This window comes from Girardinichthys multiradiatus, chromosome 12 (assembly GCF_021462225.1).
Source record: "Girardinichthys multiradiatus isolate DD_20200921_A chromosome 12, DD_fGirMul_XY1, whole genome shotgun sequence".
Classification (NCBI taxonomy): Eukaryota; Metazoa; Chordata; class Actinopteri; order Cyprinodontiformes; family Goodeidae; genus Girardinichthys; species Girardinichthys multiradiatus.
Window position 1 is genome coordinate 5407463 of NC_061805.1, and position 21912 is coordinate 5429374.

At 41.5% G+C, this 21912-nt stretch overlaps 1 protein-coding gene across 2 annotated transcripts in view; it reads left to right on the top strand.

Annotated features, from left to right (window-relative positions):
• Positions 1-21912, top strand: part of rad17 (RAD17 checkpoint clamp loader component) — a 74071-nt gene that overhangs the window by 25805 nt on the left and 26354 nt on the right. For both annotated transcript variants that reach the window (XM_047382403.1, XM_047382402.1), the window contains exons 4-6: positions 3003-3141; positions 8183-8319; positions 12008-12060. In XM_047382403.1, the coding sequence (XP_047238359.1) occupies positions 3003-3141; positions 8183-8319; positions 12008-12060 (329 nt within the window). The remainder of the gene's footprint in view (positions 1-3002; positions 3142-8182; positions 8320-12007; positions 12061-21912) is intronic.

Sequence of the window (21912 nt, forward strand, 5' to 3'; positions counted from 1 at the left end):
AAATATTTCAGTTAGTGTGCAATGAATCTAAAATATATGAATGTTAAATTTTCATCATGACATTATGGAAAATAATGAACTTTATCACAATATGCTAATATTTTGAGAAGGACCTGTATAAGAAAATGGAAGACGTTCAAGATGATGGTCAATCTCCCTCAGTCTGGGGCTCCATGCAAGATCTCACCTCGTGGGGCATCAATGATCATGAGGAAGGTGAGGGATCAGCCCAGAACTACAAAGCAGGACCTAGTCAATAACCTGAAGAGAGCTGTTATTAGTAACACACTACAATTAAAGTCCTGCAGCGCGCGCAAGGTGTGCTTCAGTACACATCTCTTCCCAGGCAGCCTTGTTCAGCTCTATCTCCCATCTACGTTTTATGTGTAAGGAATTATGTTGGTCCATAACTGAAAATATGTCTTATATTACTTAGATTTTTCCTAACACCATTTCCTATATGGATTTTAATTAAAAGCCTTTCAATGCGTGTAGGTTTTAAAAGTTTCCCCCACTCTGTTGTTAGGTAAGTTATAAGCTGTACGTATCTATATAAATCTGTTTTAGGGAGGTGAAAGTTAGTCTGCAATTGCTCAAAGTTATGATTAAACATCTGATGAAAGTACACCAGACCCTGGTCTCCCCATTTTTAAAGCCTGTGACTAGATTATAAGGTGTGAAAGTTTTTATTCATTTAAAACTTGATAACAGTGAGATCGATTTTGGGAGCTCAAAGATTGTATTTTTCTCCAGATCTTAGGGGCGATCTTTGTCTACTCAGCCATTTCTTTAACCTGTATGTCTATAAAAGGTATAGCCTGCAAGGGCTCTGGACACATACTTTTCTTGATTTTAAGCCAGCTGCTGTGAATATCATTTCGTTACCATACTATCAAAGGTTTTATTTAAGCACCCCAAAAGTAATACCTCAGATTTGGCAGTTTGAGACCCCCCTCCGACACTCTAAAATCTGACAAGTTCACCTTACTTAAAAACATCTATAAAACAGATTGCCTTGAAAAATGTAAGTAAGTATAACTATTAGTCTTACGTTTTGTTTACTTAAGATATTCTTGTTCAGTGTACTTCAGGCTTTGATGTCAACTTAGAAATAGCAGGTAGATTAACCTGCTCTTAACTGAGCTAAATCAAGTTAGTCAAACTTACATGAATAGTACAGTTTGCTTAGTAGAATTTAGGAAACCGAATAAAGTAACTACAACAAAAGATGATGAGTTTAGGACTTAAGATGATTAGATGCTTTATTTTTAACAAAATGCTATCCTTAGCATCTTATGGTGTGATGTAAAACACATGAAATACAAAACTAATCACGTTTTAACCCTTCAGGGCTTAGTAACAGTAATACCACATAGTTGCTTAAGTCAACTTACAGGCTTACATAAACATCAACTCTAACAAGTAGGCATTGTAACAAATAATAATCTGATTTTAGTAGTTATAAGTAAACATTTAGTAAAAAAAAAGAAATTTAAAACCCCTACTTACAGACAGTCAAATAATTTACAATTTGGGGTAATATGTCACAAATCTGAAAATTGATGTGAAATCTGAAAATAATTATAAATTTGAACAAAATGTTAACATTATCTCTTAATGTTAATGCAAAATATATTTAAATGTTTTATTTGTTAAACTTTACAGTTAGTTTCGGTAGTTTAAAATAAGAATATCCCAAATATTGTACCATAATGCAACACAAAAGATTTACATTATGAACCTAACTGTACAAAGTGAAAAAATACAAGTAACCAAAATCTTACACTCGTACCTGAGTGTAACAAGGACTTGGAAATATGTGCAACAAACAGTCACATTGGGTGTCTGTGCTTCAGCATCTTTAACAGTTATGTGCAGCTGTAAGTAGGGATGGGTACCGAATTCGGTACTTTTATAGATACCGACAGAATTTCGGAGGTTCTACCGAATACCGATTCATGTAAAATTCAGCGCTTTGAGTGTCTCGTTGCTGAAATGCGCTATATAAATAAACTTACCTTACCTTACCTAAATCAAATGGTACCATGTTTTGGTACCTAAATGCATCATTGTGACACTGAGGGAGTGGAAGAGTTGGCAATTCTCCATGCCGGACATGAACACAGCATTGCATGCACAAGTGCATAATAACATCAGTAGCTGCTGTTATACTCAACAAAGCAAGCATGGGGGATAGAAAGTGCTTGAAAGTATGGCTCCACTTTTCAAAATGCGATGCAAATTATGCTTGCTGCAATATTTGTGACAGGACCCGTACACATTTTGTCTAGCAGATGCCACTACTCCTTTGATTTGTTTGACAGTTAAACATTTTTTTTGTTTCAACTGATAAATAATAGATGATGAGCAGCTTTAGAGTTATGCAGTTAATTAAATCCTTCCATTATTACTTAAGTTGTCCTGGATCCATAAACAGGAAAAGTTTAAATCATTATTTCGCATTAATTGTTTACCAACCTGCATCTGGCCAGACAACTACTAAACACTGTATAACACATTTATTTTTCTTTTATTATCAACAGGTAACCTCATGTCAGATATCTGCAGCACAAACATTTTAATAAATAAAATAGAAACAGTTTATAATTAATTCCTACATTAATAATACATTTTATACAACATACCTATTAAACCCTTCATATTCACTTTCAGTCGCCACAAACAGATAACAGGTAGCGGGAAATTCCAGAATGCCGGGCCGAGATCAAGCAGCGGTTAGTGGGAAAGTCCCAGTCCAACTGGCCAGTTAGCTTAGCAGCCAGATCAGCCTATAAATTGAGCTCTGCTGCTCCGGAAACTCAGAAAGCCAATTTCAAAGTAGGCTCATTCTTGATGAACTGACTGCAGAGTTTTGAGCTCTACTTTCTCACTTAAAAAAGTGTCTGCCAAATGCATAAACATGATGATGATTATGTGGAATACTGTAGTTTATTTAGAAGGATTGTACATTACAATAAATGTGTCTATTCTTTGTATTACAGGGTGGTATTTTGATACTGACAGGACCGTCAGGCTCTGGAAAAACTGCAACAGTCCAGGTTCTGTCTTTAGAGCTGGGCATCAGAGTTCAGGAATGGACTAACCCATCAAGTGTAGAACCATACTACGGCAGTCTGCCTGGTGAGGAATAAGCACACAGCTTTTACACTAACAACTCCCAAAATTAACAACATAATCCATAGTAATTGTCTAGAAGTTGCAGCAAAAGCTGATTACCTGATGGTAGTGACTGAGAGTGGAAACTACCATGAATGGAACTGAACAGAGATGCAAGGGCACAATTGACCACTTAGCATGGAGAACATGAAAAACTTCATCTGGAGGTCGATCATGGAGATTTTTCTCTGCAAGCTGTCCTAGAGACTTGAGACCATGTTGGAGCCCTGGAGGCTCAAGACCATGGTGGATCCCTGGAGTCTTGAGACCACGGTGGTGCCCTGGAAGCTTGAACCCATGAAGAATCTCAGGAAGGTTTAACCAAAGAAAAAGTTTGGGAAGCTTGAACCTTTGAAAGATCTTGTCCGGAGACCAACCTTGTGCTGTTGGTTTCCCGCTGAGAACTCTTACTCTTGGACTGAGGGCAAATCATACAAGATGCTATAGTCCTTGATGCGGCTGTCCCGGGTTCAAGTCCAGGACCCGACGACCTTTGCCAAATGTCTCCCCCTCTCTCTCTGCCCCTCTTTCTTGTCTGCCTACTGTCGAAAAATGAAAAACAAAGGCCTTTAGTGCCTAAAAATATCTTTAAAAAAAGAACTGGATTGTCCTCCACCCCATTGGGGAACACTAGTTCAGGAGCAGGAGGACGTTTGTCCTCGAGAACAAATATTTCTCAGAGAACTTAGAATCAGGAACAGAAGGTGTCAAGGAGTAGGCTCTGGGGCCCTATGGTGGACCACTGGAAGGCTTTGAAGACTCGGCAAGTGAAGCTGGAGAAACGGAGAGCTCAGCCAAATCCTCTGGAACCAGAGTGGACCTTTGGCGACGTTGATGCCATCTTCAATGAGAGAATGCCATAGTGGTAGGTAAGCAGGAAGGAGATGTATCCTCGAAAGAAGGAGCAGAGGCATCGGATGGACCTTTGGTGGCAGAAGCACAGGCGCTGGAGGGACCCTCGGCAGCAGAAGCAGAGGGACCCCCGGTGACAGGAGCAGAGGTGTCGGAGGGACCCTCGGTTGGCATTGACCAGACCCTCTATGCTCGCAGCGGAGGTGTCTGCCAGACCCCCCGATGACTGGAGCAGAGCCGTCTGACTGACCCTCTATGACTGCAGCAAAAGCGTCAGCCGGACCCTCTGGACCAGGAATGGAGGACCTTGACCTATGATGTAATCTGTGGCAAGATGATGAGATTGAGGCAGGCAAAGATAAGAGAGATTGGAGCTGTGCCTGAGGTGGCCCATGATAAAACCCCTCTACTGCTGCTTTGTAACTCCACTCTGCCTCCTCCAACATTTCCATGAAGTCAGGAAGAGAATGGAGATGTTTGTCAGGTGGAGCCAAGGTGCCTTTAGTGGGCAAGGAAGATGATGGCATGAGTGTCGTTGCTGTAGACGTGGGAAGGGCCATTGCGGCAGATGATGGTGCAGACTACACTGCTGTGGCTGTTAGTGCTGGTATTGCTATGGGCACTGCTGAGGACAAGAAAACCTTTGCTGTGGCAGACAAGGAAGCAGAGTCAAGAGGAGCAGAAACAGGTAGAGAATTGAACTGTGGCTGTGGAAACCTGATGACTTTGGGCAAAGGGAGTGTGTAGAGTCGAGAACAGGCTTTGGCTGCATGAAGGCTGTGAGCTGCCGGCGTTCCCAATGTTGGGCTGTAGGTCTGCATTGAGGAATCGGAGCGGAGTGATGATGCTGAGGATCAGTTCTTGGAGAACACACAAGTTTACAGTAGCAGCAAACTTTCTTTGTGTTATCTCAGGTCAGCACTGATCATATTTACCTGCTCATTCGTGACATCAGTTTAGCCATTTTCTTCAGGCAGTGAAAACAAACGCTTTGTCCTATTTTCCAGGAGAAGCTGTGGCTCAGATTCCTTTTCTGCAGAAGCTCAGATTCTTTCTGAGCTTCTGCAGAAAAGACAGCTTGTCTTAATTACCCCTGTAATTTGTTGGATGCACATAGAGCGGATCGTAACTTAACCTTTGGTTGTTTTTCTGTCGACGGATACATTAACATCAGATTGTAGTCAACTTTGGACCCAAGGATTCTTCGTAGTAGAGTCTTACTTGTCAGTGAGTTTTAAGACATTCAGGTGGTTGCGTGCTGCCTCCCCGATGCGATCAGCTGTGTGCTTTCGTGGGTAAACAAGAGAGAAGTGTGGCTCTGACTCCTCTTTCCTGGGCTGTACTAAAGTAGGTTAAGGCGGTGCATTTAGGGATTCTGAGTTTTTACTAGTCTCTTTTATCGTGTACAGTTCAGTCCACTTTTCATCCCATGCCCAGGGCATAACATTCTGTTTATATTATTTTGAGAGATGCCTGTCTCACATCCTTCCTGAACCAAAGTTCCTAGTAAAATTAAATAATCTCATACTTAAATCTGCCAGAAGTATCTGTATTTTTCAATTATTTCCACCCATTTTTGGTTCTGAGTTTACACTCTTTCTGACTCAGACGTTTATTGTGTTATGTTTTGGTTTTGCTGGGGCTCTTTGATTCTGCAGCCACCTCACTTTTTGCTTTTAATTTTTGAAAATGTCTTAAGTGGGATTGAGTTGTTTAATGCTTTTTTTGAACAAGAGCTCAATGCAGTGGATGTTTACTGAAGCATGGCCAGTTTATCTGATGGATATGGCATTCTGAATGACCGCAGTATTGGTCTATGAATTTATTCATAACATTTATAAAGTAATTGCTGATCTTATATTGCTCCATTCTCCTCTTGCTGCACATATCCTACCTGAGAAAGGTCTGACCTCAAATTTACATTGCTGCAAATCTAAACAGCTCTGTCAGAAGCAGTTTTATGCAATGTGTAAAAAAAATATCTATTTTCTGCTCGTATCTATCTTACGGCTGCAACTAACAATTATTTTGTTAATTGATTTATCTGTAGACTAGTTTTTCCATTAACCGATTAATAATCAGATAGTGAAAAGTGCTTATTAGGAGATTCTTTTCAGAATCTTAACCAGGTGAAGCCACTTCTGGATTCTGGATAGAGCATATTTACAGACGAAGAAGGGTTTTCATCTTAAATGCACAATGTTTATATTTTTTGTACAGTTTTAGCTTCAATACTGCTCTGAGTGGAATGTTCTTTCAGCAAACAGCATGTTTTAGAGTCTGTATACTCTAGTTAACGATTACTAAATTAGTTGACGATTATTTCAATAATCTATTAATCATTGTTAATAAATTGTTTCAGCTCTAATCTAGCTATTCTGCCACTTTGACGGTTTGCAGTTTACATTATAAGAAAATTCATGTGTAACAAGTTGGCCTTTCCTAAAAAACATAAAAGATAACTTGTCACAGACATACATTGTTAGCTTCCCAGTGAGTAATTTGTGTTTAAAATGTGTGTAAACCATGTCTAAATGCTTCACAGCTTTTTTCTTTTTCTTTCGGCTGCTCCTCTTAAGGGTCGCCACATAAGATCAGCTGCCTTCCTTCTAACCCTATCCTGTGTCTGTTCAAATGGTAAACAACCATTTCATGACCTCCTTCACTATGTCCATTAATCTTCTCCGGGGTCTTCCTCTTTTCCTTCTTCCTGGTAGCTCCATCTGCCAAATCCTGTTTCCAATGTATCCACCATTTCTTCTTAGAACATGTCCAAACCATCTCAATCTTGCCTCTCTAGCTTTGTCTTCAAACCATGGCTGTTCATCTAATCAGCTCATTTCTAATCCTGTCTATTCCGATCTCTCCCGATAAAAATCTCATTATTTTAAGCTCTGCTACCTCTAGCTCAGCCTCCTGTCTTTTAGACAGCGCCACTGTCTTTAAACAATATATATCAGAGTGGGTCTCACTGCCCTCTTATAGACTTTCCCTTTCAATCTTGATGCTATTCTTTTGTCACACATAACTGCTGACACTCGTCTCCGTCCACTCCATTCTGCCCGCCCCCCTAGTACAATGAAATCATTTAAATACTATTATTTATTCTTAATTCTGTAAAAAGAAATGGACTGTAAAGGAAATGTAACACTTCACTATACATGCATCCTTATATAGACCTATGTAACGTAACACAGTATTGACAGTCAGGAAAAGGTTTCCCTGATATACCTTTATCAAGAAATGACTCACTCAAACTCTTGAAAGACACAAACAAATTTTCCTTGCAAGGAGTTCATCAAAATACAACCTGTACAGAGCCTCAGTTGTCTCAAGCTGAACTAACTAGCACAGGGAATGTGTCTCCATTTATCTACAGTTCTGCTTTCAGATACTTCAGTTTTACACCCACGATCATCTTTGCACAGTTTGCAATCACAGGGCTCCCACTCTTTCTCTCAACCTGGGTGAGTTAACTTAGCAGATACTGTTTAGTGGAGTTTTGTCTTTAGTCTTTGAAGGTCACCTCATTCCTGTGAAAACATACGTCTACACATACGTTCATACTACGTTAAGCACGTTTACAGTAATGTAATAGTAATGTAATGTGGAATTACAAAGTATATCATCAACAATAACATTTTTCTAAGAGATATCTTAAAAGTGGTGCACTTTAATAAGTCCTCTTAAATTACCGTACTAACATCAAATTAAACAGGGTACCCAACCCTTTACTTACTTTGTGGCTTCAATAACCACAATCTATATATGGTTCAGATTTACAATCAGATTCAGGGACTATCAGACTATCATAAGGTTAGAGAGTAGTTACTGAAAATCTAGACCTCCAGTCACTTTTAACAACCTCCATCACATTAAATCCCTTCTCACAGTCGGCGGTGGATGTCGGAGGGCACTGGTGTTGTAGTGTTAGATTAATCTCAGTCCAACATGTCTGTCTGTCTGTCATATAACATTATTTATCTACTTGTCTATCTGTCTCTCTCTCTCTGTCTTTTTCTTCAATTTCTTGTGTCAGACGAAATGATGGTCTTCTGACACAATTTCAAGTTGATGAGGTGAAGAGGGTCAGAAAAATGTACCTTTCAAAATAAAAAAAAGACTTCCTTGTGACAGTTTTTTTCTTTTGCAGAATGGAGATTGAAAGGCTCGTCTTGCAGTTCTCAGTTGGCCCAGTTTCAGGAGTTTCTTCTGAGAGTTAACAAATACAAATGCCTGAAGATGAAAGGTGATAGAGAAGCTCCAGACAACAGGCTCATCCTGGTGGAGGTATGCACAGCATTTTATTCTTGCACCAGTTTTTCTGTTTTGCCTATTTTTCCGTAATTCATCATCACAGTACAGCAATCAGAAAATAGGCTTTAACCAAACTTTGACATTGACAATAACATCGAAGAAAAAAAGGCATTTTACAAATATCTTTTGTTTTGCTTTGTCAGATTGAGATTAATATGTACTTTGAGGAATTTGAATAGTTACAGTCCATAAATTCAAGCTCTACAATCGGCCTTGGTTTTTTTTATTTATACCCACATTACCTTGCATTACCACTACCAACAGTGCTAATCCTCCAAGTTTGTAGGTTTGTTACACCAAATCATATTACCTGCCAGAAAATCTTGAACTGATCCCATATCTACTGTTGCTTTTGCAATGCAATCTTTAGTTGGTGAATGTGCAATATAATCAGTCCAGTTTTATTTAGAAAGCACATTAGACAACAAAATGTGATCAACCTTGTCCACAGCAGAAAAAATAAAAGATATAGCACCGTTCATATATAGCATGAATAGATATAAAACTAGAAGGCAACAGGAGGTGTTGAATAAACCTGAATCCTTGGCAGTGCTCTGGTTTGTGTTGCAAACAGGAGCTTGAGCTCTGCCACCTCACTGCGATAACAACATGGTTCATGGTGGTCAGAGGGCTCAGTGTATGGCTGCCTCACTTCTGTCGGTGTGCCCCAGGGCAGCTGTGGCTACACTGTGGATGAATGGGTAAATGACTGATTGTGTTGTAAACTGCTTTGGGGTCTCTGGGGACTTGATAAAGCACTATACAAGTTCAGGCCATTTATCATTTCATTGAAAATCTATGATCAAATATATTGTAATTACAGGGCTTTATTTCATGTGAGATATATGAAATGAAAATATCACAAATATTGAATATATACTGCCATGGCAATCTTTACCTGTTTTCATACAAATTGCTGGGAGCTTTTATTTTTTTAATGCTCCAAAATGCATTCTCACTCACTCTGCCACCTAACCACAAAAATGCTTGAGAGCAGAATGTTTGTTCTGATCATTGTGACAGGGAAGAAAATATAATACCACAACAAGCATAACCCAATTGTCAGAGAGCTTACCTGCAAAGGCAAGAACTTCTTTATGACAGAGAAAGCTTTGTTGAAAAAGTTGGGAAATCTGCCTTGAAAATGCTTGAAAAGTGCTTGAATTTTATTGTAGGAAAAGTGTACGAACCCTGTTTCATCTCAAAGGAAGACATTAGGCCACTGAGCAGCAGTTCAGTTCATTTTCTCCCTAGCCCATATGCTTTTGACCATGTCTCTGGGTCAGGAGTGGTTTAACATGAGAAATGCAGTTCATATGTGGGATTTGTCAAATTCTTGAATGGATTTTGCTTGATAATCCTCTCAAGGCTACTGCTTTTCCTGTTGCTCGTGCACCTTTTCCTTCCACTCCTTTTCCTTCCACTCCGTTTTCTATGAGTATGCTTGGATGGTTTGATACGGTGTTCTGTAAACAACCAGCTTCTTTAGCAAAACCAAAGAGGGGTAAACAGAGTGGGCTACGAGCTAGGCTAAAGGCTAACCCATACAGACCAGCTCTTCCCAGTCTCCTCCTGGCATATGTTAGATCACTCGCCAACAAACTGGACAAGATTCGACTAAGGATTGTCTCACGTAAGATGGATAGCTGTGTGGCTATATTCACCGAGACTTGGTTGGACAAATAACACCCCTGATGTTTCTGTGGAGCTGGCAGTCTGTGCTTTGTATCAGGGAGAGGTTTGGCACTGTACATTCACAACTCTTGATGCACAGCTACAAAAACAATCAGAACCTTCTGCTCTCCCGATTTAGAATATCTGGCAGTGAAGTGCAGACCAGTTGAACTAGTTGGAAAACTCAGCTCTGTTATAATCATAGCAACCTACATACCACCAAGAGCAAATGCTAAGCTAGCCCTGGAAGAGCTGTACGGCCTCATCAACAGCCAAATGAACAATAATCCAGAGGATGCTGAGATTGTCGCTGGAGGCTTTAATCTTTGACTTTGACACTGCAAGCAGCAGAAGGACTAAACACCCTCCTCAGTCGGAAGTGTAGCACCAGCCTCTCTTCCTGCAGCTCCACCAAGTGATCTCCATTATGAGGAAGATTAACATCAACACTTCAGGTCTAGACATGGTATCATGCTAAAATCATGTGCTGACCAACTTGCAAGAGATTGATATATGTCAAGCTTGATATTTGTAAGCTCTTGTTATATATCAAGAGCTTGCTTTAAATTAAAAAGGTAAGCTCTTGATATATGTCAGGTATTTTCCGTTGTACCCCACCCTTTTTGAATTTTTCCCACTCCACTGTTGCCATTTTGGTGCCTTTGTTGCTATATTTACAGAGTTTTCAGAACCTTCTGGCAAATATTGTTTCAAAAAATCATCTAGCAACAAATCTAGTGACTTTTCTGTTGTTGGAGACTTTAGCGACTGCATGTGAAAGCACCAGTTGTTCTGCAGTTACTATCCTAAGCAAGCAGCAAGTGCTGCTGTGAGGCCCTCCCACCTTCCAAGCACAGTAGCGTCGTCACGCAGCAAACCGTGCCTGCAGTGAGAACAGAGAGGAGACCCATTCCACTCCCTGTCCACATTGAAAATGAACCACCCATACACAAAGATGCCGCTTAGCCTGCCCTGGATTACAAAACAGTATGTAAATATTATGTAAATATTATTTATTAACTATTCTAATAACATTGATTTATGTAGTGTGGGTTCAGGCAAAGCGTCAATGTTATGAAATCATTGCACGAAATTCAAGTAGTTTCATGTGGTTCTAAACATATTATTTGTTACTTTACTCATTTGTTTTGAGTTTTTTTGTGTTGCCAACATTGATACTCCTTTGCCCTACAGCCTGGATCACAGTTACATGACCTAATATGCAAATTAGGCAATGACATTATTTAATTAATTCCTCTAGAGACTTTTAGGACAACCAATAACTACTTTCCTTACAGAGGAGCTGGCAACCTTGTTCCCCTCCTCTCTTTGTTGTTGTTTTACTGTTTTTTGTTTTGTTTGTCACAGTTAAACTAGTTGTTGTACTTACCCAGGTTTCATCACTATCTTTGTTGAGGCCTGTCAGCTTAACTCATATGAATTGTGCCATTGAGTGAATGAAGACAGTTGTGCAACAGGGCTTACTTTCACTTTCCCCCTTTTGTAGAGCAAATCTGACCTGACAGTGCAAAGGAAACTGAACCATGATACTGTTTGCATGAGCTGCTAGGGCAGGACATAAAAACCAAAATATGCACATGAGGACATGCTGGTTAAGAATTTGGTTTTAAGTCTAAATGTGTGCCTTTGAAGTTTCATTTGTTTTCTACATTTTTCATTAATCAGGCTATTCTGGATACAATTAATACTGTTTGCTATTTTAACATACTAAATAAAATCTCTCTGTGGCTTTAATCTTTACGCATCAGAGACCATGAATTGTGTTGTTCTATCCGTCTCTCATGTATGACAACTGAAGTTTGACATTGTGTTTTAAACTGCAGATTTTAACCCAATACATTTTAATACCATTCCAACCAGTTGCCCTATCTTTTTCTCACACTGTCAAGTATTATAGGTTTTTGACATCCACTTTTCTACAACAAAACCCTGCATCACTTTATTTTCTCTTTCATATTTGTTCCAGGATTTTCCAAACCAGTTCTACAGACAGCCTTGTGGCTTTCATGACATCTTGAGGTGAGTTCTGGGTAGAACTTCACACAAGCTATGCCAAAATTATTGGAGCCTTGCAATTATAGGTATATTTTCTTCTCATGCAATAAATCCAAAGCCCCTTTTGGATCACATTTCCGCAATAAACACACAAACCCAAACCTACCACTTTACTTGCTCCTTTCACATCATACAAGCTGATCTGTTGAGATCACAGCCCCTATGTGCTTTCAGAACATTCACCTGTACAGTGTCTGCCATGTGGGGGAAATTCTCAAAGGGCTGGACTCTATGTTACTTGCTTGAAATTCTATATACAGGTCCTTCTCAAAATATTAGCATATTGTGATAAAGTTCATTATTTTCCATAATGTCATGATGAAAATTTAACATTCATATATTTTAGATTCATTGCACACTAACTGAAATATTTCAGGTCTTTTATTGTCTTAATACGGATGATTTTGGCATACAGCTCATGAAAACCCAAAATTCCTATCTCACAAAATTAGCATATTTCATCCGACCAATAAAAGAAAAGTGTTTTTAATACAAAAAACGTCAACCTTCAAATAATCATGTACAGTTATACACTCAATACTTGGTCGGGAATCCTTTTGCAGAAACGTCTGCTTCAATGCGGCGTGGGATGGAGGCAATCAGCCTGTGGCACTGCTGAGGTCCTATGGAGGCCCAGGATGCTTCGATAGCGGCCTTTAGCTCATCCAGAGTGTTGGGTCTTGAGTCTCTCAACATTCTCTTCACAATATCCCACAGATTCTCTATGGGGTTCAGGTCAGGAGGGTTGGCAGGCCAATTGAGCACAGTGATACCATGGTCAGTAAACCATTTACCAGTGGTTTTGGCACTGTGAGCAGGTGCCAGGTCGTGCTGAAAAATGAAATCTTCCTCTCCATAAAGCTTTTCAGCAGATGGAAATATGAAGTGCTCCAAAATCTCCTGATAGCTAGCTGCATTGACCCTGCCCTTGATAAAACACAGTGGACCAACACCAGCAGCTGACACGGCACCCCAGACCATCAGTGACTATGGGTACTTGACACTGGACTTCTGGCATTTTGGCATTTCCTTCTCCCCAGTCTTCCTCCAGACTCTGGCACCTTGATTTCCGAATGACATGCAGAATTTGCTTTCATCCGAAAAAAGTACTTTGGACCACTGAGCCAACAGTCCAGTGCAGCTTTTCTGTAGCCCAGGTCAGGCACTTCTGCCGCTGTTTCTGGTTCAAAAGTGGCTTGACCTGGGGAATGCGGCACCTGTAGCCCATTTCCTGCACACGCCTGTGCACGGTGGCTCTGGATGTTTCTACTCCAGACTCGGTCCACTGCTTCCGCAGGTTCCCCAAGGTCTGGAATCGGCCCTTCTCCACAATCTTCCTCAGGGTCCGGTCACCTCTTCTCGTTGTGCAGCGTTTTCTGCCACACTTTTTCCTTCCCACAGACTTCCCACTGAGGTGCCTTGATACAGCACTTTGGGAACAGCCTATTTGTTCAGAAATTTATTTCTGTGTCTTACCCTCTTGCTTGAGGGTGTCAATAGTGGCCTTCTGGACAGCAGTCAGGTCGGCAGTCTTACCCATGATTGGGGTTTTGAGTGATGAACCAGGCTGGGAGTTTTAAAGGCCTCAGGAATCTTTTGCAGATGTTTAGATTTAACTCGTTGATTCAGATGATTAGGTTCATAGCTCGTTTAGAGACCCTTTTAATGATATGCTAACACTTTTCTTTTATTGGTCGGATTAAATATGCTAATTTTGTGAGATAGGAATTTTGGGTTTTCATGAGCTGTATGCCACAATCATCTGTATTAAGACAATAAAAGACCTGAAATATTTCAGTTAGTGTGCAATGAATCTAAAATATATGAATGTTAAATTTTCATCATGACATTATGGAAAATAATGAAGTTTATCACAATATGCTAATATTTTGAGAAGGACCTGTATATAATATATATATACAGTACAGACCAAATGTTTGGACACAAATTCTCATTCAAAGAGTTTTCTTTATTTTCATGACTATAAATATTGTAGCTTCACACTGAAGGCATCAAAACTATGAATTAACACACGTGGAATTATATACTGAACAAAAAAGTGTGAAACACCTGAAAATATGTCTTATATTCTAGGTTCTTCAAAGTAGCCACCTTTTGCTTTGATTACTGCTCCGCACACTCTTGGCATTCTGTTGATGAGCTTCAAGAGGTAGTCACCTGAAATGGTTTTCCAACAGTCTTGAAGGAGTTCCCAGAGATGCTTAGCACTTGTTGGCCCTTTTGCCTTCACTCTGCGGTCCAGCTCACCCCAAACCATCTCGATTGGGTTCAGGTCCGGTGACTGTGGAGGCCAGGTCATCTGGCGCAGTACCCCATCACTCTCCTTCTTGGTCAAAAAGCCCTTACACAGCCTGGAGTTGTGTTAGGGGTCATTGTCCTGATGAAAAATAAATGATGGTCCAACTAAACGTAAACCGGATAGAATAGCATGCCGCTGCAAGATGCTGTGGTAGCCATGCTGGTTCAGTATGCCTTCAATTTTGAATAAATCCCCAACAGTGTCACCAGCAAAGCAACCCCACACCATCACACCTCCTCCTCCATGCTTCACGGTGGGAACCAGGCATGTAGAGTCCATCCGTTCCCCTCTTCTGCACCGCACAAAACACGTGGTTGGAACCAAAGATCTCAAACTTGGACTCATCAGACCAAAGCACAGATTTCCACTGGTCTAATGTCCATTCCCTGTGTTCTTTAGCCCAAACAAGTATCTTCTGCTTGTTGCCTGTCCTCAGCAGTGGTTTCCTAGCAGCTATTTTACCATGAAGGCCTGATTCACACAGTCTCCTCTTAACAGTTGTTCTAGAGATGTGTCTGCTGCTAGAACTCTGTGTGGCATTGACCTGTTCTCTAATCTGAGCTGCTGTTAACCTGCGATTTCTGAGGCGGGTGACTCGGATGAACTTATCGTCCGCAGCAGAGGTGTCTCTTGGTCTTCCTTTCCTGGGGCGGTCCTCATGTGAGCCAGTTTCTTAGTAGCGCTTGATGGTTTTTGCGACTGCACTTGGGGTCACTTTCAAAGTTTTCCCAATTGTTTGGACTGACTGACCTTCATTTCTTAAAGTAACAATGGCCACTCGTTTTTCTTTACTTAGCTGCTTTTTTCTTGCCATAATACAAATTCTAACAGTCTATTCAGTGGGACTATCAGCTGTGTATTGTATCCACCTCCTGCACAACACAACTGATGGTCCCAACCCCATTTATAAGGCTTAAAATCCCACTGATTAAACCTGACAGGGCACACCTGTGAAGTGAAAACCATTTCAGGTGACTACTTCTTGAAGCTCATCAACAGAATGCCAAGAGTGTGCATTGCAGTAATCAAAGCAAAAGGTGGCTACTTTGAAGAACGTAGAATATAAGACATATTTTCAGTTGTTTCACACTTTTTTGTTCAGTATATATTCCACATGTGTTAATTCATAGTTTTGATGCCTTCAGTGTGAAGCTACAATATTCATAGTCATAAAAACAAAGACAACTCTTTCAATGTGTTGGACCACTTGTTCGCTGAATATTGGACCATTTGCACGTTGCTGGAAGCCACTATGCCTTTCAAACGTCTTCGGCCATTTTGTACCGCAGGATAGTCTGTTCCTACAAATCCCAGCGGGCACCGCGGCTGATAGGACGGGGGTGTCGCAGCCCTGAGGCCACCGTCAACTATATAACAGAGAATGAGACGGCCCACCATTTGCTTTTCACACTGGAAACCGGACCAGCAACTGAAGCGCATCCCTCTGGAGAAAAAGTCTCACGTGGATTTCATTCATTCTCCTTTGTTGGCAACGCGAAAACTAAGCGAATTAAGCTCACAGAAATAAGAAGGCTTGTAAGTTTTCAACTTTACCGATCGAAGACGTGAGTTTAACACGTACCAAAACGTTTTCAAGGAGACGCAATTTTTTCTCCTTGTTTTTGTACCAGTCGACTAGTGAAGGAGGCCACCAAGGAATAAAACGGACTGCTTCGCTGAGTATCCGCGGACGCGTGGGACTCTTCAGTCCGAGGGACTACAGGTCCTTCTCAAAATATTAGCATATTGTGATAAAGTTTATTATTTTCCATAATGTAATGATGAAAATTTAACATTCATATATTTTAGATTCATTGCACACTAACTGAAATATTTCAGGTCTTTTATTGTCTTAATACAGATGATTGTGGCATACAGCTCATGAAAACCCAAAATTCCTATCTCGCAAAATTAGCATATTTAATCCGACCAATAAAAGAAAAGTGTTTTTAATACAAAAAACGTCAACCTTCAAATAATCATGTACAGTTATGCACTCAATACTTGGTCGGGAATCCTTTGGCAGAAATGACTGCTTCAATGCGGCGTGGCATGGAGGTAATCAGCCTGTGGCACTGCTGAGGTCTTATGGAGGCCCAGGATGCTTCGATAGCGGCCTTTAGCTCATCCAGAGTGTTGGGTCTTGAGTCTCTCAACGTTCTCTTCACAATATCCCACAGATTCTCTATGGGGTTCAGGTCAGGAGAGTTGGCAGGCCAATTGAGCACAGTGATACCATGGTCAGTAAACCATTTACCAGGGGTTTTGGCACTGTGAGCAGGTGCCAGGTCGTGCTGAAAAATGAAATCTTCATCTCATAAAGCTTTTCAGCAGATGGAAGCATGAAGTGCTCCAAAATCTCCTGATAGCTAGCTGCATTGACCCTGCCCTTGATAAAACACAGTGGACCAACACCAGCAGCTGACAAGGCACCCCAGACCATAACTGACTGTGGGTACTTGACACTGGACTTCTGGCATTTTGGCATTTCCTTCTCCCCAGTCTTCCTCCAGACTCTGGCACCTTGATTTCCGAATGACATGCAGAGTTTGCTTTCATCCGAAAAAAGTACTTTGGACCACTGAGCAACAGTCCAGTGATGCATCTCTGTAGCCCAGGTCAGGCGCTTCTGCCGCTGTTTCTGGTTCAAAAGTGGCTTGACCTGGGGAATGCGGCACCTGTAGCCCATTTCCTGCACACGCCTGTGCACGGTGGCTCTGGATGTTTCTACTCCAGACTCAGTCCACTGCTTCCGCAGGTCCCCCAAGGTCTGGAATCGGCCCTTCTCCACAATCTTCCTCAGGGTCCGGTCACCTCTTCTCGTTGTGCAGCGTTTTCTGCCACACTTTTTCCTTCCCACAGACTTCCCACTGAGGTGCCTTGATACAACACTCTGGGAACAGCCTATTTGTTCAGAAATTTATTTCTGTGTCTTACCCTCTTGCTTGAGGGTGTCAATAGTGGCCTTCTGGACAGCAGTCAGGTCGGCAGTCTTACCCATGATTGGGGTTTTGAGTGATGAACCAGGCTGGGAGTTTTAAAGGCCTCAGGAATCTTTTGGAGGTGTTTAGAGTTAACTCGTTGATTCAGATGATTAGGTTCATAGCTCATTTAGAGACCCTTTTAATGATATGCTAATTTTGTGAGATAGGAATTTTGGGTTTTCATGAGCTGTATGCCAAAATCATTCGTATTAAGACAATAAAAGACCTGAAATATTTCAATTAGTGTGCAATGAATCTAAAATATATGAATGTAAAATTTTCATCATGACATTATGGAAAATAATGAACTTTATCACAATATGCTAATATTTTGAGAAGGACCTGTATGTCTCTCGGCTGGCTGGAGGAGGTGTCTGGGGAGAGGGACGTCTGGGCGTCTCTGCTGAGTCTGCTGCCCCCGCAACCCGGTCCCAGATAAAGCGGAAGACGACGTGTGTGTGTGTGTGTGTGTGTGTGTGTGTGTGTGTGTGTGTATATATATATAGGGCTGCACGGTGGCGCAGTTGGTAGCAGTTGCCTTGCAGCAAGAAGGTCCTGCGTTCGATTCCCGGCCTGGGGTCTTTCTGCATGGAGTTTGCATGTTCTCCCTGTGCATGCGTGGGTTCTTACCGGGTACTCCGACTTCCTCCCACAGTCCAAAGACATGCCTGTTAGGTTAATTGGTAACTCTAAATTGCCCTTAGGTGTGTGCATGGTTGTTCGTGTGTTGCCCTGTGATGGACTGGCGACCTGTCCAGGGTGTACCCTGCCTCTCGCCCATAGACTACTGGAGATAGGCACCAACTCCCCCGTGACCCACTATGGAATAAGCGGTAGAAAATGACTGACTGACTGATGACTATATACAGGTCCTTCTCAAAATATTAGCATATTGTGATAAAGTTCATTATTTTCCATAATGTCATGATGAAAATTTAACATTTATATATTTTAGATTCATTGCACACTAACTGAAATATTTCAGGTCTTTTATTATCTTAATACAGATGATTTTGGCATACAGCTCATGAAAACCCAAAATTCCTATCTCACAAAATTAGCATATCATTAAAAGGGTCTCTAAACGAGCTATGAACCTAATCATCTGAATCAACGAGTTAACTCTAAACACCTGCAAAAGATTCCTGAGGCCTTTAAAACTCCCAGCCTGGTTCATCACTCAAAACTCCAATCATGGGTAAGACTGCCGACCTGACTGCTGTCCAGAAGGCCACTATTGACACCCTCAAGCAAGAGGGTAAGACACAGAAAGAAATTTCTGAACAAATAGGCTGTTCCCAGAGTGCTGTATCAAGGCACCTCAGTGGGAAGTCTGTGGGAAGGAAAAAGTGTGGCAGAAAACGCTGCACAACGAGAAGAGGTGACCGGACCCTGAGGAAGATTGTGGAGAAGGGCCGATTCCAGACCTTGGGGGACCTGCGGAAGCAGTGGACTGAGTATGGAGTAGAAACATCCAGAGCCACCGTGCACAGGCGTGTGCAGGAAATGGGCTACAGGTGCCGCATTCCCCAGGTCAAGCCACTTTTGAACCAGAAACAGCGGCAGAAGCGCCTGACCTGGGCTACAGAGATGCATCACTGGACTGTTGCTCAGTGGTCCAAAGTACTTTTTTCGGATGAAAGCAAATTCTGCATGTCATTCGGAAATCAAGGTGCCAGAGTCTGGAGGAAGACTGGGGAGAAGGAAATGCCAAAATGCCAGAAGTCCAGTGTCAAGTACCCACAGTCAGTGATGGTCTGGGGTGCCGTGTCAGCTGCTGGTGTTGGTCCACTGTGTTTTATCAAGGGCAGGGTCAATGCAGCTAGCTATCAGGAGATTTTGGAGCACTTCATGCTTCCATCTGCTGAAAAGCTTTATGGAGATGAAGATTTCATTTTTCAGCACGACCTGGCACCTCCTCACAGTGCCAAAACCACTGCTAAATGGTTTACTGACCATGGTATCACTGTGCTCAATTGGCCTGCCAACTCTCCTGACCTGAACCCCATAGAGAATCTGTGGGATATTGTGAAGAGAACGTTGAGAGACTCAAGACCCAACACTCTGGATGAGCTAAAGGCCGCTATCGAAGCATCCTGGGCCTCCATAAGACCTCAGCAGTGCCACAGGTTGATTGCCTCCATGCCACGCCGCATTGAAGCAGTCATTTCTGCCAAAGGATTCCCGACCAAGTATTGAATGCATAACTGTACATGATTATTTGAAGGTTGACGTTTTTTGTATTAAAAACCCTTTTCTTTCATTGGTCGGATGAAATATGCTAATTTTGTGAGATAGGAATTTTGGGTTTTCATGAGCTGTATGCCACAATCATCCGTATTAAGACAATAAAAGACCTGAAATATTTCAGTTAGTGTGCAATGAATCTAAAATATATGAATGTTAAATTTTCATCCTGACATTATGGAAAATAATGAACTTTATCACAATATGCTAATATTTTGAGAAGGACCTGTATATATATATATATATATATATATATATATATATAGGATAAGCCCAAAATATATGTAATAAAGTAGCAGCGTCCCATCTACATCGGTCACACATGGAATCAAACTTATAGTTACTTATCTCATAAGCACACCTATAACATGTCTGGCATCTGCTTTAAGATCAAAGATATCCAGGAGAGATGGATCGGACGTAAAGCATTCAGAATTAGAGGCAATGAAGCTTCTGAGTTGTAGATGCCTAAGGAAATGGGATAAAGGGAAACTTTCTGTTCCTGCAGATGTTTAAGGACTGCAGCCTCCTCAGGAAGTACAACCTGCTCTGTTCAAGATACGCTGGAATGGTTCTCCCAATTTTGTAGCACATTTTTTCAGTAATTGGGGGCACAACTTGTCCGGGCCTGTTGCTTTCCTGGGGTGAAGCTTCCTCAGTTGACACCTAACCTGGTCCGTAGTGATATATGAAGGAGTCACTAGCTGCGTTTCCATTGCAAATGTGCCAAAATTTATATTCTGCCAATGTCGATAAAACATAATTTCGCAATTCCGGTGTTTCCATTAAATAAGAAATACAATTAAAATCACACGCGAATAAGTTTGTTCATGCGATAACTCATTAAGAAACATGGCAGCGACAGATGGGCGCTTCAAGATCTTGGTAAATGCTCGCATTTCTTTTGTTTTTGGAATCTGAAATGCTGGTAATGCTCCTGTAGCAAACAAAATAAAACAAAAATACTCTGTCTCCTGGTGAATCCAAACATGCTGCGCCATCATCCTCCTACTACTTCCTGTCGACTTCTTCGTGTTTTTCGCCAGTAGTACCGTCCGGTTGTTGATTATGTGACTCGTGTGATGCGAAAAAAGTGTTTCCAAAAACCACCTCACCTTGACATGTTTCCATTTAGTCATTTTTTTTTTCTTAATTACGGTAAAGAAACTGCAGAGGTTCCAGCAGAGGGCCTGTGATGTCCTTCATATGCTAGGATTTTATGGCTACAGAAATCAGCTCTTCAATCATTTAACCTTATGATGGTGCGTTTCTTGTGGACCGGCATGGTGGAATGCTTGAAGCAGAAGGGAACCTCACACTCCCCCAGTGACTTGCTGAAGATCTGAGTGAAAATGGGGGTACAGTTGGTCAGTGTAGGCTTTCAAGCACAAAGGGAAAATACTATCAGGTCCTGGGACTTTCCTGGCCTTCTGACGCTAAAAGGGCCTATTTAGATCTTCCTTAGTGATCTTTAGTGCAGGCAGAGGGGAGGGGGTTGTGGAGTTGTTGGTTAGGGGTTGTAAATGGTGTGTGACGGGTGTGGGTGAATGGGTGGGAGGTGTGAAGGTGTGAAGGGCAGTTTGTCCAACGTACAGAAGAAGCTGTTAAGGTCATTTGCCTGTCGGAGGATTATCGTGGGGGGTAGGCTCCTGTAGTTAGTGATGTCATTGAGGCTCCTTCAAACTGCTGCTGGGACGTTAGCTGTAAAGCTGTTTTTTAGCTTCTGACCGTAGATTCTCTTGACTGCGCGGATCAGTTTGTTTCTTACCTCCTTATATAGGGCCTGGTCCCCAACTGCTGTAAGCCTTTTATTTGGGCTGTCACAGCCTCCTCAGATGTGAAATGAACCATTGTTCATGGTGATTGCATGTGCAAAAGGTTTTGGTCTGTGCACACGTCCTCACAAAAACTGATATATGATACACATTTTCAGCAAGCTCATTTAGGTCAGTGGCTAAAGCTTCAAAAACACTCTAATCTGTGCAGTCAAAGCAGGCCTCTAACATATGCTTTGAATCATTTGTCCACTTCAACCCGTTGATAGCTGGTATGATGGTAGTTTGTTAGGTTTCAGGGCTTATCTTAGTGGTAGGTGGTTTGGTGATAGCAGAGCTCAGGCCTGGGCCTAGCCTGGTGGACAGATCAATAGCTGGGGTATACTCAACAACCCTACTGAGTCAAAAAAAATTTCGTTTGATATGCTGATAATTAAGATCTTGATCTCTATAAAGTATACAGTGGTCACTCTGTTCTGTAAAATGTATA